Here is a 25082-nt window from a genome sequence, read left to right as displayed (position 1 = left end):
CACCTTTCCAGTCGCTGGCGCTAGTGCGACGCTAAACCCAAACAGGAATTGTCGTTTGCTCTTTATTTGTGTGATTTTAAAATGTTCGACAAAATTAAAGGTCCTTCTAAGTGTGAGGTTCGTAGCGTAATATGGTTTCTCAATGCAAAAGCGACCGACCTACTGAAGTTTATGGAAGTATGGTGACCGAGGCTTCAGTTAGAAAAGATAGATATATCACTGCTGGCGGTATGAACTTGTCCTTTACTGAAAATTCACGATCAGTACTTTACAAAACCGTTAGTGATGATTTGCCGTATAAAGGTGTCTATTAGGAGGATTGCTCGACTTTTGAGAGACGAATACAAAAGACAAGGAACGGGAGCTTCATTGACGTTTCTCATTTGATGCGACAGGGATGGCGTAATATTTGGATCACATGCTTATTGGTGCCAAGCCCTGGGTATCACATAATAGTCTAGAAAGAAACCGTCACTCAATGGAATGGCATCATTTACAATCCCCAACAAAACCAAAAACACCCGAAGAAATGTTGACCACCAAATAGGATATGGCCACAGTGCTTTGGGATAGAAAGGGCGCACTACTTTCAGACCCTTCACCGACAACGTCGCGCCGTAGAAAACAAACGGCTCGAATTGTTAATCAGCGACACTGAGCTTCTTCAGGATAACTGTCTCCCGCCTTCTGCTGGTTTGGCGACTGATCTGCTTCGGCAATAGGAATTTTTCGGACATCCGCCTATAGCCCAGACTCGTCCCCTAAGTGTTTGTCATCTTGTCCCAAACAGAAAGTGTTTTTTTGGGGGGGGGGGGGGGGGGGGGGGGGGCGGAAAAAGCAATGAAAACGACAACGAACAGAAAGAGGATGTTAGTGGCAGGGTGAACAAGTTGGCAGCAACTGAGTCTACAGAAGGCATAGAAAAGTTTATGGATCGGTACAACGAATGTTTTTTGTTTTGTTGTCTATATTAATAAAAATAAATAAAATAGTAAAGCTTCGTTTGTACAATATCATAAATCTCCGAAAGTTCTTCGCCGCTTGCTTTGAAATTATGACACAATGAGTGTCGGATGGACTGTCAGTGACAGAGCACCTGTGGTTCCTGCTGCTAAAAAGGCGAGTACGCCGTTCGTTTGTTCTATATTTTTACGAGCTTAAAACGGGAGCCACTGCAGTAATGGATATTAACTGTGATTGCTGTGTACAGATGCGAGCTGAGTTGGCAACCCTTCGCTCACAGCTCCAGGCTGCGTTGGCTTCCATCACACAGCTTGAGGCTGCTGCCAAGGGGCATCACTGTGGGGGGGTCGGACGTGAATGCGAGAGACGTCGATCACGTCCCACGTGTCCCCCGTTCTGTCCACTGCTGTGGCCATTCCGGGTACTGCCTGCACGGAGGTTGACCCCTCACCTGTGGTCGAGTGGGAGATCATTCCAAACTCTGGCGGGCAGCGAAAAACATTCCGAGGGGCCAATTGTAGGGCCTCCCCAGTTCGTTTGACGAACAGGTTTCAGGTGTTATCTGTGGCTGATGATGTCTCTGAGCTGGATGCAGTCGTTCACCCAGTCCCAGAGGAAACGTCTCGGCCCGCAAGGTCTGGGCGTTCACAGAGGGTGGGTTTGCTGGTAGTTGGGAGCTCCAACGTTAGGCGCATAATGGGGCCCCTTAGGAACATGGCTGCCAAGGAAGGGAAGGAAGCCAGTGTGCACTCCGTGTGCATACCGGGGGAGTCATTCCGAATGTGCAAAGGCTGCTTCCGGATGCCATGAAGAGTACAGCGTGCAGCCAACTGCAGGTTATGTCGGTACCAATGACGTATGCCGCTTTGGATAGGAGGAGATTCTCTCTGGTTTTGAGAGGCTAAAGACTGCCAATCTTGCTTGCGAGATTAAGGCGGAGCTCACCATCTGCAGACTCGTGGAGAGAACCGACTGTGGTCCTTTGGTGATGAGCCGAATGGAGGGTCTGAATCAGAGGCTCAGGCGGTTCTGTGACCGTGTATGCTGCAGTATCCTTGACTTGCGCCATCGGGTGCTGGGTTTCCGGGTTCCGCTTAATAGGTCAGCAGTCCACTACTCGTAGGAAGCGAATACACGGGTACCGGGGGCTTTGTGGATGGGACTGGGCGGTTTTTTAGGTTAGAGGGCCTCAGGGAACCACAGAAAGGGCGTCCGTCTAAAAGGGGGCAGGTAAAACACAGCAAGTTAGTTGTAGAAACGATCGGTATTGTAGTTGTAAATTGTCGTAGCTGTGTTGGGAAAGAACAGGGCTCCAAGTCTTAATAGAAAGCACTGAAGCTCAACTAGTTATAGGTCCAGAAAACTGGCTAAAGCTGAAAATATGCTCAGCAGAAATTTTTCTAACGCTCTAACAGTGTGCAGGAAGGACAGATTAAATACAATTGGTGGTGGAGTATTTATTGTTTCAGAAGTAGTTTGCCTTGCAGTGAAATTGAAGTAGATAGTTCCTGCGAAATAGTATGGGTAGAGTTTATACTTGGCAATCGGACTTAACTATTAATTGGGTCGTTTCACCTACCCCCAACTCAAAGGATATAGTTGCTTAACAGTTCAAATAAAACTTTAGTCTCATTTCAAATAGATACCCCACTCATACAATTATATTCGGTGGTGACTTTAATCTACCCTCGATATGCTGGAAAAATTATACGTTTAAAGCCGGCGGCAGGCATAAAACGTCATCCGAAATTGTACTAAATCCTTTCTCAGAAAATTATTTTGAACAATTAGTTCATGAGCCCACTCGAAGTGTAAATGGTTGCGAAAGCATACTTGACCTCTTAGCAACAAATAATCCTGGACAAATAGTAAGTATCGTGACGAATACAGGGATTAGCGACCGCAAGGCAGTAGCTGCTAGGCTGAATACCGTAACTCCTAAAACCACCAAAAAGAAACGCAAAGTATATCTATTTAAAAAAGTTGATAAAAATGCTCTTAACGCCTTTTTAAGAGACAGTCTGCACTCTTCCCTATCTGATCATGTAAGCGTAGGAAAGTTGTGGAACGATTTCAAAAGAGATTATCGACAGCAATCGAGAGATATGCACCACATAAATTAAGAAGTGATGGTACTGATCCCCCATGGTACACTAAACGGGTCAGATCGCTGTTGCAGAAGCAGTAGAAAAAGCATGCCAAATTTAAAAGAACGCAAAATCCCTAAGATTGGCAAAGTTTTGCAGAAGTTCGAAATATAGTTCGTACTTCAGTGCGAGATGCTTTCAATAATTTCCACAACGAAACTCTGTCTCGAAATCTGGGATAAAATCGAAAGAGATTCTGGTGATACATAAAGCACACCAGTCGCAAGACGCAATCAATACCTTCACTGCGCGATAACAATGGTGAAGTAACTGATGACAGTGCCACTAAAGCAAAGTTATTAAACACGATTTTCCGAAACTCCTTCACCAAAGAAGACGAAGTAAATATTCCTGAATTCCAATCAAGAACAACTGCCAAGATGAGAAACAAGAAATAGATATCCTCGCTGTCGCAAAGCAGCTTAAATCACTTAATAAAAGCAAGGTTTCCGGTCCGGAGTGTATACCAGTCAGGTTCCTTTCAGAGTATGCTGACAGAATAGCTCCATATTTAGAAATTATATACAACCGCTCGCTCACAGAAAGATCCATATCTAAAGACTGGAAAGCTGCTCAAGTCACACCAATACCCAAAAAGGGAATTACAGGCCTATATCACTAACGTCGATTTGCAGTAGGGTTTTGGAACATATACTGTATTCGAACATTATGAAATACCTCGAAGAAAACGATTTATTGACATGTAGTCAGCACGGATTCAGAATATTTTGTTCTTGCGAAACACAACTAGCTCTTTATAATCAGGAAGTAATGAGTGCCATCGATAGGAGATGTCAAATTGATTCTGTATTTTTAGATTTCCAGAAGGCTTTCGACGCCGTTCCTCACAAGCGTCTTCTAACCAAACTGTGTGCGCACGGAGTATCGCCTCAGTTGTGCGACTGGATTCGTGATTTCCTGTCAGAAAGGTCACAGTTCGTAGTAATAGACGAAAATTCATCGAGTAAAACAGAAATAATATCCGGCGTTCCCCAAGGAAGTGTTATAGACCCTCTTTTGTTCCTGATCTACAGGGTGTTACAAAAAGGTACGGCCAAACTTTCAGGAAACATTCCTCACACACAAAGAAAGGAAATAGGTTATGTGGACATGTGTCCGGAAACGCTTACTTTCCATGTTAGAGCTCATTTTATTACTTCTCTTCGAATCACATTAATCATGGAATGGAAACACACAGCAACAGAACGTACCAGCGTGACTTCAAACACTTTGTCACAGGAAACGTTCAAAATGTCCTCCGTTAGCAAGGATACATGCATCCACCCTCCGTCGCATGGAATCCCTGATGCGCTGATGCAGCCCTGGAGAATGGCGTATTGTATCACAGCCGTCCACAATACAAGCACGAAGAGTCTCTATATTTGGTACCGGGGTTGCGTAGACAAGAGCTTTCAAATGCCCCCATAAATGAAAGTCAAGAGGGTTGAGGTCAGGAGTGCGTGGAGGCCATGGAATTGGTCGGCCTCAACCAATCCATCGGTCACCGAATCTGTTGTTGAGAAGCGTACGAACGCTTCGACTGAAATGTGCAGGAGCTCCATCGTGCATGAACCACATGTTGTGTTGTACTTGTAAAGGCATATGTTCTAGCAGCACAGGTAGAGTATCCCGTATGAAATCATGATAACGTGCTCCATTGAGCGTAGGTGGAAGAACATGGGGCCCAATCAAGACATCACCAACAATGCCTGCTCAAACGTTCACAGAAAATCTGTGTTGATGACGTGATTGCACAATTACGTGCGGATTCTCGTCAGTCCACTCATGTTGATTGTGAAAATTTACAATTTGATCACGTTGGAATGAAGCCCCATCCGTAAAGAGAACATTTGCACTGAATTGAGGATTGACACATTGTTGGATGAACCATTCGCAGAAGTGTACCCGTGGAGGCCAGTCAGCTGCTGATAGTGCCTGTACATGGTACGGAAACAACTGGTTCTCCCGTTCCGTGCTCCCTAAGACGCCGATCAATTGCTTCGAACGTCTTCCTGTCGGGACACCTTCGTTCTGGAAATCTGTCTCGATACAAAGGTACCGCGCCACGGCTATTGCCCCGTGCTAATCCATACATCAAATGGACATCTGCCAACTCCGCATTTGTAAACATTGCACTGACTGCAAAACCACGTTCATGATGAACACTAACCTGTTGATGCTACGTATTGATGTGCTTGTAGAGCAATGAGTCGCATGTCAACACAAGCACCGAAGTCAACATTACCTTCCTTCAATTGGGCCAACTGGCGGTGAATCGAGGAAGTACAGTACATACTGACGAAACTAAAATGAGCTCTAACATGGAAATTAAGCGTTTCTGGACACATGTCCACATAACATCTTTTCTTTATTTGTGTGTGAGGAATGTTTCCTAAAAGTTTGGCCGTACCTTTTTGTAACACCCTGTATATTAACGATAAAGGAGACAATCTTAGCAGCCGTCTTAGATTGTTTGCAGATGCTGCTGTCATTTGCCGTCTTGTAATGTCATCAGATAATCAAAACGACTTCCAAAATGATTTAGATAAGATATCTGTGTGGTGCGAAAAGTGGCAATTGACTCTGAATAAAGAAGTGTGACGTTATTCACATGAATACTAAAAGAAATTTGCTAAATTTTTATTACGCGATAAGTCACACAAATCTGAAGGATGTAAATTCAACTAAATGCTTAGGGATTACAATTACAAATACCATAAATTGGAACGATCACATAGATAATGTAGTGGGTAGAGCCAACCAAAGACTGCGATTCATTGGCAGAACACTTAGAAGGTGCAACAGGTCTACCAAAGAGACTGCTTACACCACGCTTGTCCGCCTTTTTCTGGAGTATTGCTGTGCGGTGTGGGATCCGCATCAGATGGGACTGATGGATGACATCGAAAAAGTACAAAGAAGGGGAGATAGTCCCACAGACATGATACGTGAACTGGAGTGCCAATCGTTAAAACAAAGGCGTTTTTCGTTGCGACGGGATCTTCTCATGAAATTTCAATCACCAGTTTTCTTCTCCGGTTGCGAAAACATTCTGTTGGCAGCCACCTACATAGGGAGACATGATCATCACGATAAAATAAGAGAAATCAGGGCTCACACAGAAAAATTTAAGTGCTCGTTTTTCCCGCGCGCCGTTCGAGAGTAGAACGGTAGAGATACAACTTGAAACCTCCGAGGCTCTTTATTGTGAATAGCAGAGTAATGACGTAGATGTAGATGTAGAACGTTGCTTTCGAACATGTGCGTGTTTTTACGTCCCTCAATTTTAATACATAGGTATTCATTTGAATTTGATACATCGAAATATCTCGAAAACTACACATCGGATCAAAAAAGTTGTAATTCCAGTTGGTCAACCAACGCTGCCACACTCGACCCGCCACCGCATCTCGTGCGTTGTTGGCGTAGGGTAACTTTGGATTTCTTCAGTGGAACCCCCGTTTTTTACTGCAGATACGATTGTACGGCAAAATGTACATACGACTACATTTTGTCTGAATCAATTGTTTCGGCATAGCTGGCGCTGCAGTCGGAGGAATAAGAATGGGTACACAATCGCAATTTACGAATTCTACTCAATGGACCTTTAATATCCAATGGCACATGGGACCCCATATCCATGTTGCGAGCTTAGGACAGGCCAGTACTTCATAACTTCTAATTGGAAACCCCCTTCACAACGCTGTATTCCTTCCACAAATCGAACAGGGCACTACTCGACGCGGCACCGTGGCCGCGGCTCGTGGCGAACGCTACTCTACTTTTGCAAATAGAATAAATGTTCAAACGTAGTACCGCCAACTTCAATACACTTAGTGATCCGATTTTCAAATGCCCGCACGCAGGACAGAAGAACATCTGCGGGAATGTCAGCACTGGCGTTTCTGATGCGATCGACCGTGTCTTCACGGCCTGTTGTCAGTTGCTGGTGGGCCTTTTCTTTTAAATATCTTCACAGAAAGACATCCGGTGACGTCAAATCCGGTGACCTAGCGGGCCAATTGATAGGGCCACACCTGCCGATTCACCGACGAGTGTTAACACGATGTAATACCTCCCGTGCTTCAACTGCGTAATGCGCTGGGCAACCGTCATGCTGAAACCGCATACATTGTCGAACGTCCACGGTAACATCCTGCAGTAGTACAGGTCGTTATTGTTCCAAAAACGTTCGATATTTGCATCCATTCAACGTGCTGTAAACACGATACGGACCAATGAGTTTGTTCCCTGTGACGCCACATTGATGGCCAGTATTGTCTACACTCCGGCAATGCAATGATATGCCGGTTAACGCTACCATGGTTTGTGAATGTAGACTCATCGGAAAATAGCACCATGACAAAGAACGGGGGTTGTTTGCATTTGTTGAAGTGCACCTTCACAAAACACTACCCGGTTATGGAATCGGCGCCATGAAGTTCTTGATGCAATGATACGTGGTATGGATGATGCTTATGACGACGCAATATTATGACAGTACTATCTAGGGACATACCGGAATCGCGGTGTACTTGCCAGGCGCTTATCCGTGGGTTGTGGTGCATTGCCGCTAGGACAGCTATTTTATTAGCTTCTCCAGTATCACGTCTGCTTCGCTTTCTTTTGCCAGTATGAACGCTGCCACCAGACATAAAGGTGTTCACAAAGTTTTTCAAAGAAAGAACTAGAACGAGTTTTCTCTGGAAACCGCTCGCCATAAAAGGCAACAGCAGCCTCAACTTTTCTCCTTCATTCTCCGTAAATTAGGAAATTTCAGTTTTTTTCTCCTGTGGTTGCAATATTCATGGTCTACCTGCACGTCTGTTCTCGAGATGATAGGTAGGTGCTGCAAACACCGTGCAAGCACCTTAATGTTTAGAGCCGTTATCTGTTTCTACGTCTGCGTGATACATGAGCTCCGGTCGCAGTGTACTGCCTGTTATATGTGGCCACAGTGGCACGTTGAGTAGTTTCCTGTTCCATATGTCGGAGGAATACAACGTTGTGAATGGGTTTTCCAATTTAAAGTTATAAAATACTGGCATGTCGTATCCTCGCAACATGGAGGTGGGTTCCACATGCTACTGGATATTCAAGGGCCATTGAGTAGCATATCGCAAGTTACGGTTGTGTACCCATTCCTATTCCTCTGATTACAGCGGCATCTGCGCCGAAACGAAGAGAATGTTTCAGACAAAACGTATATAGATTCTGCCGTCGAATCGTAATCTAAAATAAAAAACGACGGTTTCCATTAAAGATTTCAAAGTCACACCCCCGCCATCCAACCACGGGACGGGGTGGCAGGTCAAGTATGGTATCATTGGACGTCCCCCTCGGAGCCAAACAAATTGGAATTACAACTTGTTTGATCCGATGCGTGGTTTTAGAAATATTTCAGTGTCTTCATTTAAAATGGAACCCTTTATATTACACGCGTATATAAATAACATAATACACTGAAGAGCCAAAGAAACCGGTCCACCTGCCTAAAATCGTGTAGAGCTCCCGCGAGCACGCGGAAGTGCCGCAACACGACGTGGCATGGACTCGTTCAATGTCTGAAGTAGTGCTCGAGGTAACTGACACCGTCAAACCTACAGGGCTGTCCATACATCCATAAGAGTACGAGGGGATGGAGATTTCTTCTGAACAGCACGTTACAAGACATTCCAGATATGCTCAATAATGTTCATGTCTGGGGAGTTCGGTGGCCAGCGGAAGTGTTTAAACTCAGGAGAGTGTTTCTGGAGCCACTGTAGCAATTCTGGACGTCTGGGATGTCACGTTGTCCTGCTGGAATTACCCAAGTCCGTCGAAATGCACAATGGACATGAATGGGTGCAGATGATCGGACAGGATGCTTATGTACGTGTCACCTGTCAGAGTCGTATCTGGACGTATCAGGGGTCCAGTATCACTCCAACTACACACGCCCCGCGCCATTATATAGGCTCCACTAGATTGAACAGCCCCCTGCTAGTAGGTAGGGTCTATGGATTCATGAGGCTGTCTCCGTACCCGTGCACGTCCATCCGCTCGATACACATTGGAACGAGTCTCGTCCGACCAGGCAACGTGGTTCCAGTCAGCAACAGTCGGTGTTGAGGAGCGAGGAGCAAAGCTTTGTGTCGTGCAGTCATCAACGGTATACGAGAGGGCCTTCGGCTCCAAAAGCCCATATCGATGATTTTTCGTTGAATGGTTCGCTCACTGACACTTGTTGATGACTCAGCAGTGAAATCTGCAGCAATTTGCGGAAGGCTTGCACTTCTGTCACGTGGAACGATTCTCTTCAGTCGTTGGTTCCGTTCTTCCAGGATCTTTTTCCAGCCGCAGCGATGTCGGAGATTAGGTATTTCACCGGATTCTTGATATTCGCCGTACATTCGTGAAATCTTCGTACGGGAAAATCCTCACTTCATCGCTTCCTCGGAGACGCTGTGGCCCATCGCTCGTGCGCCTACGGTAACACCACGATCGAAGTCACTTAAATGTTGGTGACCTACCATCGTAGAAGCAGTCACTGATCTAACAACAGCGCCAGACACTTGTTGTCTTACATAGGCGTTGCCGACCGCAGCGCCGAATTCTGCCTGTTCACATGTGCCTGTATTTAAATACGCATGCCTATACCAGTTTCTTTGGCGCTTCAGTGTATATAAAGGGGAAACAACCAAAAATTTCGAAAAGTTCTTAAGCGATATACTTCAAATATTTACAGAATATTCTAATGAACATTCGTCAGGCATATATATGTGTATATCGTTAAAGATAAAAGGGGAGAAAGGAAAGGAAAGGGAAGGAGCTTCTGATGACAGCTGCATCTGGACTTTATGTGGAATCAGTAGTGACGATGAAAATTTGTGGCGGGCCTGTATTTGAACCCTCGATCTCCTACTTACTAGGCAGTTGGCGTTAACCACTGCGTCACCCAGACACTGTGTTCATTCAACTTGCTCGGACTATCTCAGCATGTCTCTCGGCCGACTCACATTCCCACCCAGCACCATCTCTCCAAAGTTCCCATTCATTTCTTGCACACTCGCTAATTTGAGACTCGCGCAGGAGTTCGAACGTAATTGTGCATCCGCAATGAAGTGTTGGATGTATTGCCCATCAAGACACCTAAAGAAATCCTGACCACCAATAGGTTGTGGACACAATATTTTAGTATAGAGAGGACGCAGTACTGTCAGACCCTTCATCGACGACGTGGCGCCTCGATGACAATGAATCCACCACCTTCAACGCCGATGTAGAATTACGTTCGACCTCTTATGGGTATCTCAAAGTTGCGAGCATGGAGTACATGGACGGAGTGCCGCTAGGCGGGAGTGTGGATGAGCCAAGAGGTGTGCCGAGACAGTCCGCGGTGTTGCGATAAACACTGTGGCTGGATGGTGCAGTGATTCACGCAATTGCCTAGTAAGCAAAGTTCCCAGGTTCGAAGCCCTTTCGGTCACACACTTTCACTCGTCGCCGCTAACTACGCACCAAGTCCCTTTTATTTCCTTCCTTTCTTCCTTCCCTACACCTTCAATTACATAATATGTCTCACAGATGCGGATTCTGCATCGTTTTGTTGTTTCGGACATGTCCAAAAGAACAAACTCCAAGCATTTATTTCCTGCAACGTAACAAGGAGGACGAGCCTGATTAGTAGGAAGTCAAATGTTCAAATGGCTCTGAGTACTATGGGACTTAACATCTGTGGTCATCAGTCCCCTAGGATTAGAACTGCTTAAACCTAACTAATCTAAGGACGTCACACACATTCATGCCCGAGGCAAGATTCGAATCTGCGACCGTAGCAACAGCGCGGTTCTGGACTGAAGCGCATAGAACCGTTCGGCCACAGCGACCGGCTACTAGGAAGTCATGATGCAGGTTTTGTTTACCCTCTTTGTCCATAAGGTGGGTCTGTTGTATCGTATTTACATTGTCCCGTGACAGAACTTTCTATGAATCAACGGCAGACCCATTCATTACTTGGTGCTGTTCAGAGACGTACAGTACAATACGACGGAGTAATACCGGCACAGCTGCAGAACTCACTGGCGTACACCTTGTGTGTGCGGAAGTACGTTGGAGTTGGAACGCTCTCGCTGCTGGAAGGCTGTACATGGAAAGATTTCCCAACAGGCATCACCTCTAACAGCGAGTGTTTATTTCTCTCTATCGACGAATGCGGGAGCATGGTTCATTGGAAATAAGGACCGAGGGACCTGGAAAATACGATCACACCAGGGATATTTGTCAGGGTGCGTCAGAATCTTGTTAGCCGATGTCATGCTTGCATTGAGGTTGATGGCCGTGAGTTTCAACACATGTTCTAGGATACAGTTCAGATTGTAAGTCCATTGTGTCAGTGATGGTATTTGCAGTTAACTCTAACTAAAGAAATACACAGTGATGTGATTTTATTCCTATTATCTCTTTAAGCTGGCTTCTCCGACCTCACCTTCCCTACCTCAAATTGTTCAGTGGAACACCCTCTGTGTCCTGTTAAATTTTTGCACGATCTTACGAAAACGCCCTGTATATAATAGCGAAACGTTGTTAGCAAACAGGAAAGCTGTATTTATGGCTTATCGGCTTATTATTAGATACTACTAAGGAATCTGAAAATACAATAGATATGAAACAATGAACAGAATTAAATGTCAGGGGTGCTGTGGGGGAGAGGAAATGTACAGAGAAAGGGGGCAGGAGAGGATGGAGAGAGAGGCGGAGGAGGTAATGGGTAAAGAGAAGGGAGAGAGGGGGCAGAGATGGAGAGAGAGGAGGGAGGAGAAGGTGGAAAGAGAAAGGCGGAGGAGGCGATGGACAAAGAGAGGGAAAAGGAGGGGGATATGGACAGAGACAGGGAGGGAGACAAGGAAATTAGGACGTATATCCAATTTCCATATACCCGGTGATCAAAAAGTCAGTATAAATTTGAAAACTGAATAAATCACGGAATAATGTAGATAGAGAAATACAAATTGACACACATGCTTGCAATGACATGGGGTTTTATTAGAACCAAAAAAATACAAAAGTTCAGAAAATTTCCGACAGATGGCGCTTCATCTGAACAGAATAGCAATAATTAGCATAACAAAGTAAGACAAAGCAAAGATGATGTTCTTTACAGGAAATGCTCAATATGTCCACCATCACTCCTCAACGATAGCTGTAGTCGAGGAATAATGTTGTGAACAGCACTGTAAAGCATGTCCGGAGCTATGGTGAGGCATTGGCGTCGGATGTTGTCTTTCAGCATCCCTAGAGATGTCGGTCGATCACGATACACTTGCGATTTTAGGTAACCCCAAAGCTAATAATCGCACGGACTGAGGTCTGGGGACCTGGGAGGCCTAGCATGACGAAAGTGGCGGCTGAGCACTCGATCTGCACCAAACGACGCGCGCAAGAGATCTTTCACGCGTCTAGCAATACTTTTTTTTGTTCTAATAAAACCCCATGTCATTCCAAGCATGTGTGTCAATTTTTACCTCTCTATCTACATTATTCTGTGGTTTATTAAGTTTTCAAATTTATCCTGACTTTTTGATCACCCGGTATATTAGAAACGTGTGTTTTCTGTTATCTTTGTTTTCCATGTAATGAGACTGAGGCACAGCAACAGCTGCCGGGAACAGCTAGCCTTGAATAAAGATGTCTAGAAGAACAAACGTCAGTATGGCCGTCGCACATGGGGCGAAAGTCTAAGTATGTTACCATATGTGTACGTGTATGTATTTGCGAGTGCGTGCGTTAGTTTGTATTGTGGTCGCTAGATTTTGTACGGTGCTTACCTGTTAAACTGGTTTCACATTTTTGTTCTTCTGAATATTGTTGTGTTTTGTAATGGGTGTCTCCTGGAAACACAATAGCCTAGATGTGGCGTGATGCCCCAGAAACAGTAGTGTGTGGGCAGGGACGGGCGCTGGCAGCTGCTGGACGAGGAGACGCGGCGCGAGATGGGCGCGCTGCAGCCGGCGCCGGACGGCGAGTTCTGGATGGAGTTCTCCGACTTCCAGCGACACTTCTCCGAGATCACCGTCGCCACGCTCGTGCCTGACCTGGACTGCGACGTCGAAGGCGCCGACGCCGCCACCAGCAACGGCAACAGTGCTGCCGACAGGAGCCGCCGCTACGTCAGTATCTCACCCTCCTAGCGCACGTACACCAATCAGCCGAAACATTTATGACTGCTTGCTTAATAGCGTGTTCGTGCATCTTCGGATAGCAAGGCAGCAGCGATTCTTCTTGGCGTGGGTTCGACAAGTCGTTGGTAGGTTTGCGGAGGTAAGAGGTACTAGATGACTATGCACGCGTCACACAATTCCAGTAAATTATGGGTCAGTGGTTTCTGCGCTCGGAGGTGATGAGTTCCACCGGGTTCAAATCAGGCGAATTTGGTGGCCAGGACATCAGCGAGAATTCACTCTCATACTCCTATGCAGTACGTTTCGGAGCTTGTGACACGGACATTTATCCTGCTCTAAGATTCCATCGCCATCGGGGAACACGAGCATTAAGGGATGCAGGTGGTCTGCAATAACATTTACGTAGACCCCAGCTGACACGGTGTTTTCGATTACAATCACAGATTCTTTGGAGGCCCATGTGAATCTCCATCATAGAAATATACCGCCTCCTCAGCCTCCCCCCCTCCCCTTCCCCCCTCCCCCCATTGACGCGGTGCATGTCTCGAGCAACTGTTCCCCTGGATCACTACGTACCTGAACACTACCATCCTCCTGGTGTAACATGAAACTTGATTCATTCGAGCGGGCTATACATTTCTATTGATCCACGGTCCAATCTCAATGTTCCCGTGCCGGCTACAACCGTAATTGACACTGCAGTTAGATCAACAGGGGGACATATGGGGGTCCTCTCCTGCAGGTCCCCGTGTTCAACAATGTTACCGGAACGGTATGTTCTGAAACACTTGTGCCTGCACCAGCGTTGTACCGCGTCATCACATATGCTACACATCGCTTCCTGTCCTGATTTATAGAGCGGGCAATCTTCCGACCTCCACTCACCTACTCGTGGTTTCACTGTGCTCCAGTCGCTTTCCATAGGCTCTCACGACAGCAGCACGCGAACGGGCAATCAGCTTCGCCGTTTCCGGCAGGCTTTTTCTCCTTTTTTCTGCCCTTGGTCAGTTTCAGCTGTTGTTGTTGTTCTGGTCTTCAGTCCGAAGACTGGTTTGACGCAGCTCACCATGTCATCTCTAATTACTGCAACCCATATCCTTCTGAATCTGCTTTCTGTATTCGTTTCTTGGTCTCCCTCTATGATTTTGACCCCTCACACTCCCCTCCGATACCAAATTGGTGATGTATAAAACGCATGTTGGACCATCAGCCGCTTTTATTTTAAACCCAAATATCGACCGATTTCAGTCATCTTCACGGATAAGGGTTAAAATGGTTTAAGCCACAACATTACATTTGTTGTTACTTAAATAATGTGTAGAGCACGCCATGAATATCAGTATACGACACAGGACTTTTAGAAGCAACTTACTAACAAGTGTATACAGAGCTGCTCTGCGAATTACGAGTTGCATTTAACACAGGATACATGTCTGTAGCTTGCCTGAAGGCCTGCTCACTTGGGTGAGCTTGCGACCTGACGGGTGATATTCCACTCAGGTAAAGGCGTACAGTTCAAGTTGACAGTACCTAGCACAAACAACAAATCTGATACGGTTCATAAGTTCACACAACAAACCACAGGAAGTCGAGTAAGGCAAGAAATGAAAAATAAATAAGACTGACTTCCCGAATATAGGCTGAAACGACTGGAAGAAACAGCATCCCACACCCACACATAGCCATAGACTTCAGGCCTGTGTTCACAGTCGTAGCGCTGAGTGAAATACTGATAATGGTGAGTGCTCACTTCTATTCTGTATCGGGTAAACTACAAAGCTGTCTTTTCAGTACCTGCTCATTAGTTAGGCAATCTACCGATCTAATCTCTAGGATTCTTCTGTAGTACTACATTTCAGAACTGTTGGTCTGTGGATTTCCCCATTCGTTACTATTAAGACTCTTAACCCCTTAATACTTAAATAAATTCCAATTGAAAGAAAAAATCGAAGATCATACTTTGTAACCACTAATGGAGTACATAAGGTCAAATCTAAGACATGCTATACTTGTCAGATGTAATTGGGTTTTCGTATATTTGCGACAACAGGCGTTTGGGACCAGTTTACGTAGACTTTCCCCGCGTAATGACTGATGCTTTCTCGGGTATGCAGCAGGGTAATGTAGTCATCTTGACACAACATTTGAACGGAGCATCTACCCGCCATCTTGAAGTGAGTATGCTGATGCACGATCTCGCCGGAACTGTTCCGCACCTGAAAAAGGAGGCCAGATGCTTCGTTGAAACATTGCGTCAAGATGACTACAGTATCCGGCTGCATACCCGAGGAGAGTATCATCAGTCATTTGAGACATGTAACAACATTTGGTTGGGTAAAAGATTTTTATTCAACATTCTGATGATACATTGCTATTCCGGACTTGAATTCTGCAGAACAGTTTATTTATTATGGGTAATATTGAATCTGTCAGGTGAAACTCGAGAATTGCATCGTCCATTTACAATTCGTAGAGCACAAACCGTCGGGGGTCAGTCGCTAGTAAAAGAAAGGCTTCAGAGTATTACCAGTTTATTAGAATGTTCACAACTCATTAAAAGTGAAATGTAATCATTCAACATAGTGTTGAGCCCGGATGTTCATATGAATCATTGGAAATGTGTAATAAATTAAAGTATATATACTTAAATAATTAACAATATTATTCATTTAAATATTCTTGTACTACAAAGAAATATTCAGGTGCTACAAATCGACGGAAATATTTACTTTCAGTTCAGTCGATTTCATCTTCTGCATGCGTCCATAAAGTTACACAAACGCCTTACCGTGTGTATTTTACACAAACGAATTCAGTTGCACGTGTAACTGGTTTATTACATCAAAGTGTGAATTATCTCACATGACAGAATTATAAAAAGAAATTATTTTCAGAACTGATTCTCCAAACAATGATGATAACTTCCCGTGTGTGTGTCGTGAACAAAGGCGCGTATGGCAATCGTTCTAGAAGTATTCGAAACACTCAGGAAATGGCGGAGGCGTTGGTAGGTTCGTGTAGAATCTGAATTTACATCTACTGGCGCTTACGGACAGTCAACTTTCCCTTTACTGGCATCGTATACGTATGACGCCAATTCGCGACACATTATCGTTATTATTACTATTATTATTATTACTATTAGAATCGTAGACATCTGTGGCACGTTAAAACTCTTCCAAAACGAGTGGCTGATTGCTTTGCTTTTTCCTAAGTTGGCCGTCACCTTAACAGTACGAACGTTAAGGACGTTCTCGCTACAAAATCTTCGAAATGAGGGAGAATGTAGACTAGGGGTGAGGGGATGAGAGGGCACGGACTTTATTTATTATGAGTTCCAAGATTCATTTGAAGTGATTTAACGAAACACAGACAAGTCAAAATGGAACAATCGAACGTAGTTGAGGTCTGCTGCTTCCAGCACTTTTATACACTGACGAGCCAAAACATTATGACCACCTGCTTAACAGCTTGTTTGTCCGTCTTTGGAACTAAATACACCTCTTACTTTGCGTATCAGCGATCCGACAGTTTGTCGATAGGTCTGTAGAGGTATGTAGCATTAGGTGTCTACCCACAGGTCATGTAATAACAGGCCGCTGATTTGCGTGCGCGGTGTTGGCTACCGATACCGACCCATATAGGATCTACTGGATTTACATCAGGCGAATCTGGTTGCCGTGACATCAATGCGCGTTCACTATAATAGTCCTCAAATCACTATAGCAAGGTTCTGTCTCCGAGCCACGGACAATTTATTATACTGCTGAAAGATGACATCGCTGTCGGGGAAGACTTCAAGCATGGACGGATGCAGGTGGTTCGTAGCTGTCAGAATGTCTTCGTTTACTACCACAGGTCTCCTGCAAGCAAAGGAGCATGTCTCCGACAGCATAATACTGATTCCGCCAACATGCGTCTGTTGCGCGCTGCACGTTTCGAGTCGTCGTTGACCTCGATGACGGCGTTTGTGGAGATGACTAGGGACCTAGTATAGGAAAAATGTGACTACCCGAAGAGAAGACATGTTTCCATTGATCGACTGTCGAGCCCCGATGGTCCCGTGCCCATTGCAATCGTAATTGACGATGTCATTGGGTCAACGTGTGAACATGTAGGGGTAGTCTGTTGCGGAGGTCCGTGTTCAGCAATGTACGATGAACGGTATGCTCCGAAACACTTGTGCATACACCAGTATTGTGCTCTTTCGCATAAATGTCACAGATCACTGTCTTACAGAGCAGAGAGTTGTGGACGTCCAACCATTTAGCACTTAGTGGTAGTTTCACTGTCCTACCTCTTTCCGTAGATGTTCACGACAGTAGCACGTAAACACTCGATTAGCTTCGCCGTTTTCGAGATCCCCATTGACAGGCTCTGCTTAACAATAATCTTTCCTTTGTCGCCGGCCGAAGTGGCCGTGCGGTTAAAGGCGCTGCAGTCTGGAACCGCAAGACCGCTACGGTCGCAGGTTCGAATCCTGCCTCGGGCATGGATGTTTGTGATGTCCTTAGGTTAGTTAGGTTTAACTAGTTCTAAGTTCTAGGGGACTAATGACCTCAGCAGTTGAGTCCCATAGTGCTCAGAGCCATTTCCTTTGTCACAGTTGCTTATCTCAGTGCATTCCCCCGTTTGGAGCTCATATCTTCGCTACGGTGATCCCTCGTCCGTGTCTTCTCCGCTTACATACTTTTGTTACCGCACCACGAGCCCCAGTGCCACCAGGCTGCATCCAACATCGCAGTGGGCTGTGATAATAATGTTTTGGCTTATCAATGTGCCAGTCTACCAGACCAGACTCTTCGAAGAAAGAAATTTTGCAACGAGTTATGGGATTATGAATTACAAAGGAAAAGGCTGACTTAACGGCCGGACATAATTTTCTGCACCAGTGCGACTGAACTTAAACCTTGAGACATTTATTCGTCTACATATACCGAAACATACTTCCGAGCGCGAAAAGTAGCAGTGACTTCGGGAAGTCCTTGAAAACGAACGAGAATGAGACCTTAGCGCTCTTCGTTCACAAGGGTCTGTACCTTAAGAGCACCTGCGCGGTGCATGACTTCATAAAGTTTATTTAGCTCGTCTACGACGCGGATGCTTATAACACTGATCTAACATATGAGGTTACCTATTTGCAGTCAAGCTAAAACATGGCGCACAAGAGTCCTCATCTTCACCGCACTTCTCGGTATCGGCTTGACTGTGTGCAAAGCACACGTTAACAACTACAAATCTCCGGTTTCATATTCTGCAATGGCCTCCGGATGAATTTATGTGAGAATTGTAATTAGATACCTTCGTATCGGTCATTAAAGGACAGCGTGTGCGAGTAGGTTAATATCGATGGTAATTAAAGACACACACTCACCAAAAGTCATAAAATCAATGAGATTGAACTTAAAGGTGTTTAAGCGGAACAAACTAATCCAGCGTCCCTTACGTACGATACTTCTGCTATCGTTAATGTATCATTTCCCTGTTTACTTTCTTAAATTTTGTGGATGAAATGATAGAAACCCTCAGTCTGCTAAGACTTTATCAACACCATTTTTCTCCTTGGTCATTTTTAGGGTTCTGTACCTCAGTTGGTAAAAAGATGAATCTTACTGGATCACTTTATTGTTCACCTGTCTGTCTGTTTGTTCGGCTATTATATGGTTCATATGGCTCTGAGCACTATGGGACTCAACATCTTAGGTCATAAGTCCCCTAGAACTTAGAACTACTTAAACCTAACTAACCTAAAGACATCACACACACCCATGCCCGAGGCAGGATTCGAACCTGCGACCGTAGCAGTCCCGCGGTTCCGGACTGCAGCGCCAGAACCGCTAGACCACCGCGGCCGGCGTTCGGCTATTAAAACGCTTTCTCAGTAACAGGTATACGAACTCGTATCAAGTTGAAATTTATGTTACACACTAAGGTTTATGGTCCCTTGGCGGTGTAAAAAATTGGAGCTTCTAAGTCGGTGTAATGAAAAGATACGACCATTTATGTGACATATTTTGACACTCGCAAACTCACTCGTCAAAATCTATAGGGTACTTCTCGTTGGCCTACAATCATGAAATTTGGCAAAAAGCAAGGTTTCATAGTACGCCTGAAGGAAAAAAAATCCGAAATTGTTAATTTGTGATTCTCTCACACGAAAAAAAGCGTTTTTCGACATTTATTATCCGATTGTCTCGCTGTCTGTCCGTCTGTTAAGGTCACTTTTTCTCAGGAATGCGTAGACGTTTCAAGATGAAACTTTTATCACATACAGTGATCAATGATTTCTTTGTAGTGTAAAACACTTAAGCTTCTAAGTCACCGCAATCTTAAGATTTGTCACATATTTTGATACTCGCAGACTCACTCATCAAAACCTATGGGGTACTTCACACTGAACTAGAATCATGCAATTTGGCAAAAAAACAAGGTTTCACAGTTCAGGTAAAGGAAAAAAAAATCATGAAGTGTTAATTTTTTATTATTTCACATGAAAAAATATTTTTCATAATTTATTGTCCGAAAGTTCTCGGAAATTCTTGAAATTCCCAGCACCAACGTCTTGCCAGCATCAATGGCAATAACAGGCAAAAATCTTCGATATTCTTGGTTCCTTGAATGGATGAAGCATATTTATATATAATTAAGTTTGTACAGAATACTCAGAGCTGAGTCTTACTCGCACCTGGGCAATTTTTTGAAAATTGGCTGTATTCTTATTCCTTGTCCAGCGATTGTACCATGTCGAGGTAACTTTTTCTTTGAAACATTACTTATAATCTTGGCTCTCTACAATAGTATGTGTCGATCTGTCTTCGTCATATGTGGTACCTTTATTCAAGTTGATTCTTTGCCCCTGCCTATGTTCTATGCAACCTGGATTGTCTTCAAATACCTGTGCAAGACTTTCATATTCTTTTCCTTGGTACGTGCAGACTATTAGTCCTACAGAAGAAATGAACAGGTCCTTTATGTAGTCAAATCCTGCACTGCGACACATTTTCGCAAGAGGCCGTATTTTTCGAGCAAACTTACAAAAGTAACCTTGAAGCGCGTTTTTATTGAGTAGTTCGAAAACTGAGGCCTCCAGTGAAAACATATCCCAGTACAAAATTTACTTCATTACACTACATTAAACGTCCTACGATAAGGTTCCGTTCATTTATTCTGTAAGGCTAATAATTTGTGCAAACCGAGTGAGAGAACATGAAAATGTCGGATGTGGCTTCTGAAGGCGTTGCAGGTTGCATAGAAATCACAGGTAGGAGCAGCTGGAAGCCCTGCGTATACGCTCTAGCCCAGAGCTGCTGCCAGAAGCCATGAAGCCTTGCCGTCCCTGTGTGCAGGTGGAGGTGTGCCACGGGGAATGGGTGGCGGGGCGCAGTGCAGGCGGCTGCCGCAACGACATCAGCAAGTTCACTACCAACCCGCAGTTCCTGCTCACGCTCACCGCCTCCGGTAAGAAATCCACTAAGCCATTACTACGACTTACACGTCCACTATCGATCTCCGAACCATCGAGCTTAACATACACCCGCCAACAGTAACTACCACAGGTGCATTTTGGTGCAGACATTCGAAATTCCCTCTACATGTACGTTCTCACCCTCAACACTATAACTGCTAGCGACGCACATACCTGTGAATAACCTGCATGCCTCTAGTGCTAATGACAGCGTTTACCGTTTATCTTGACAACTGCAAATAACTTTTCGTGCAGAAGCAAAATAAACAATGTACCAAGCAAAAATTGTTTACCTACCAGGAGGCCAATAACCAGTATGACGCCTTTCTCATAACTTTGTTCATTACGAAAGTTGTACAACTGTACGTCTTTTAAACAGGACCCTAGTTTTTTTAGTTCGGTAATCCACTTTCTCTCCTCAAGACTTATGCAAAAATGTCTTATCACAGTGTACGATTGCGTGAACACCCTATTAAAAACGTAACAAACATTGACGTTGACTCTCCTGTATTAGCTGACAGAGCAGGCACCTGGAGTAACTTAACTCGACCACTTGCTGGAGTTTGACACTAACCAAATGAAAACAGAGGAAAATGCACACCGGTCATTTAATCAACCATCTTCAGTTAAAGGAAGGTAAAAGCACTACAGTATGTGCTTCATGTAATCGTGTTGTAAATAAGAAAACATTACTGCTACTCGTATTATTGTTCTGCTAACATAACTCTCCTTAAATGAGTAGCATTACGACGTTTTTCTTTTGCTATCAATTATTAATTTGACACTTCTCACATATTATTATCTGGGTGGTGCAGAATACTACCACGACATTCACAACATGTTCTGTGGCTTTCTATAATATAATCAGCCCTTCAGCACACCAGAAAATACTTGTCACAGGCATTCCGACAGATGATTACGATTTCACTTTTTTTGGTGGGCCATCAGCTTCCATTCATTGCTTGGGTTTCTGTGCCTTTCCTGTCTATAAATGGTGCATCGACAGCAATTGAGCGAAACAAAATATCCGTTGTACTCTTTCTAAAGCTGTCAGAAGTCGTTGCGAAGTTTGTTATCACAGTTTCTCTTGGCCAGCGTTAAACAATGCCGTATTCAAGTTCCACGAAACTTTCTCGTAGTTAATTCTCCGTGTAAAACCTGCCACTCCTAACAAGCTTATGACATCACCCGTTTCATACAGATTTAATCTACCTTTGCCCCATAGCAAATTGTGCACTTTCCCGATGTTTTCATTTGTGGTGGCCGTTTTGGGACTTCTTTGCGTGAATCATCGTCAAAACCCTTTTGTGTAACATGTACCAATACAATGGAAAAACGTTGAAATCGACGCCATATTTGTGCTAGTTTGAGAACTTCTTATCTTGCTATCGTAATCACTACGAGAAAAATCTAAAAGTATTCTATTTTTCAAGCGAAGGAATCGCATTGTACCACTACGGTACAATATGACTAATAGCAGTAAAGTAATGGACTGATATATCGGTTTAAGAAACAACATTTCTGCCAAAGTATGTTTATTAGTTGACAACTGCCTGTTTGAGGCATAAAACTGGAGGTAATATCTGTCACTGTCTTACTGCTCCAGGTTTATGGTTCAAGAGTACTGTTTTATTCAGGAGACTCACTGATCGTTTGAAAAGTGACCTCTGCATTTTTAAAATTCGATTTTAAGAACTCACTCACGCGGGAAGATCGTTTGACCGTCGCACAGAGTCCCGTATGAAGGACATAGTAGTAGGAATCTCTGGTGTAGTGAAACAAATAACTCGTCAGGTTCGGATGGTATTCCAATTCAGTTTTATAGAGAGTACTCTTCGGCAATGGCCCTTTTGCAGTTGTCACGAATATATCGCCCAGCGCAAATCCCAAGCGACTAGAAAGGTGACTCCTTATATAAGAATGGTAAAGAGACGGACACCCAAAACTATAACCAATATCCTTAACATCAGTTTGCTACAGAATTTTTGAACATATTCTGAATTCTATAATAACAAATTTTTCTTAGACGGATAAGCTTCTGTCTACAGATCATTATGGATTTAGAAGGCATCACTCGCGAAACTCTGTTTGCCTTTCTTTCGTATGATGTTCAGCAAACCATGGATAATGGACAATAGTCAAATTCCATAGTCATACCAAGCGAGGTGGCGCAGTGATTGAAACCCGCTTCCGGCTAGCCAAGTTTTGTGTGATTTCGCTAAATCGCTTGTGGCCATCCTGATTTAGGTTTTCCTTGATTTCCCTAAATCACTCCACGCAAATGCCGGGATGGTTCCTTTGAGAGGGCACTGCCGACTTCCTTGCCCATTCTTCCGTAATCCATGCTTGCGCTCCGTCTCTAATGGCCTCGTTGTCGACGGGACATTAAACACTAATACTGCTATTTCTGGAATGCTTTTGACACGGGGCCCCACTACAGACTGTTAACGAAGGTCCGAGTATGCAGATTACGCCCCCAGATTTGTGGCCCGAAGGCTTCTTGTAATAGAAACCAGTATGTTGTCCTCGACGGCGGGAGTTCATCAGAGACAACGTCAGAAATGCTACAGAGAAGCGTGATAGGACTGTGGTGTGCACCTGCATATTCGGCCACACATCTCACAGATATGCTCCGCGGGCTAGGTACGGTCCCTGGTACGGCCCCTGCCTCATCTTGGAGGTTGTTTGTCCACAGAAAAGTCGTTGAATTGTTTACCGCAAAACCTCCTGCAGCCACTACAGTGCCTGGTGCTGCATCCCGCGCCAATATGGCTGGTCGTGGTAAATAGCGCTGCAGTCACAGGCACCTATTTGCATCCGCACCATCGCCTCGACTCTCCAGTACAGAGTACGCCTGCTCGCCGCTACCCGCCAGACAGAGCCGTCACGCCCTTTATTCTTGGTAATTCATCCCCTATGCCGCATATGGGGGGGAAGGGGGGAGGGCTGTCATCGGTACAGGCAACCCGTTCTACAGCCAACTGACAGCAAAAAATTAATTAGGTGAAAAAGAAAAAAAGAGACAAATAGGGGAGGTTGGTTGGTTTGGGGGAGGGGACCAAACAGCGAGTTCATCGGTCCCATCGGATTAGGGAAGGATGGTGAAGGAAATCGGCCGTGCCCTTTCAAAGGAACCATCCCGGCATTTGCGTGGAGTGATTTAGGGAAATCAAGGAAAACCTGAATCAGGATGGCCACAAGCGGGTTTGATCCGTCGTCCTTCCGAATGCGAGTCCAGTGTGCTAACCACTGCTCCACCTCGCTCGGTAATAGGGGAGATATTTACATTGAAGTTAAAACGTTTTTGAACGAAAAAAATAAAATTGAAGTTTTTAGATTGAACTCTTGCACTGGTAGTTAAAAAAAGTAATAACAAAAGATAAAACGAAACACAATAAACGCAAATAAAAAAAACATTTATAACCTGTTGGCGAAACACTGATATTTAAAAGAAGCACTTTTCTGTCACTAATAACCGGGGAGACCTGATGTTGGACAGGGAGGTTGTTGTTGAAGGGGGGAATGTTGGCCAGTGAGGAAGGAATGAATGTTGTGGCATGGGGATGGAGGACTGCTGTACAGCAGCGATGGGGGTTAGGACAGAAGAAGGGATGGAATTGACGGGAAATTGGTGATGTTAATAGTTGTCGGGAAAAGGGGTGGGGCGGGGAAAGGAAGACAGATGGGGAGAAGAAAGGGGGTAAGAAAATGTGGGGAGGGGAGGGAGAGGAAGCCCTGGTAAAGTGGGACACTGTAACAACACGTTCCCATGAGGCTGTGCACTTGTGGGCAATCAAATTGCAGATCCAGCGAAGCAGTGCCCTTGGAAGCGGCTGACGGTGCTCACGACAGGGCGTGACAGCACCATTCTCTACTGTCCTCGAATGCACAGGTGGTGAATGGATAAATGTCAGGGTGAAGTTCACGATCTGGGAGAGGCAGGTGGTTGGATTTTCTTTGGGAGAGTAGGAGCGGTGGAATGGGTTGGTAAAGGCACGGCAGTGTATGAGGATTGGAAAGTAGAGGGGAAACAACATGATTTTTGGAGTTGAGTTTGTGGATGGCGTAAAGTGTTTGGGCCTGTTCAGTGCGAGTGTGGAGAGGTGGGATTTTCATGAGCCATAAAGGATCCTTGTGAAGAAGGTAAGCAGTTGAGGAAAGTGCGGTGGAATGCTTGACATCCAAGTACCTGGAGGGACTTAGAGAACTTAGGAGAGGCAGATATCCATGCAACATTTGCATAGCAAAGGATGGGGCGGATCACTGTTTGTACTTGTGAAGGAAAGCGGAAGGGTGTAGTCCCTATGTTTGCCCAGTTAGTAGTTTTAGTCTTTTTGTGGGATTTCT

The 25082-nt window shown here is 44.7% G+C and overlaps 1 protein-coding gene across 1 annotated transcript in view; it reads left to right on the top strand.

Moving 5' to 3' along the window:
* The window catches only part of LOC124585344 (calpain-9-like), a 117043-nt gene extending 92409 nt beyond the window's left edge, over positions 1–24634 (top strand). The window contains exons 8-10 of the mRNA XM_047131389.1: positions 13039–13258; positions 20617–20728; positions 24540–24634. Of these exons, the coding sequence (XP_046987345.1) occupies positions 13039–13258; positions 20617–20728; positions 24540–24634 (427 nt within the window). The remainder of the gene's footprint in view (positions 1–13038; positions 13259–20616; positions 20729–24539) is intronic.
* Positions 24635–25082: the final 448 nt, after the last annotated feature.

Source organism: Schistocerca americana, chromosome 1 (assembly GCF_021461395.2).
Source record: "Schistocerca americana isolate TAMUIC-IGC-003095 chromosome 1, iqSchAmer2.1, whole genome shotgun sequence".
Taxonomy (NCBI): Eukaryota; Metazoa; Arthropoda; class Insecta; order Orthoptera; family Acrididae; genus Schistocerca; species Schistocerca americana.
The sequence above is the reverse complement of the archived record's forward strand: the minus strand, read 5'-3'. Positions and strand labels throughout refer to the sequence as shown.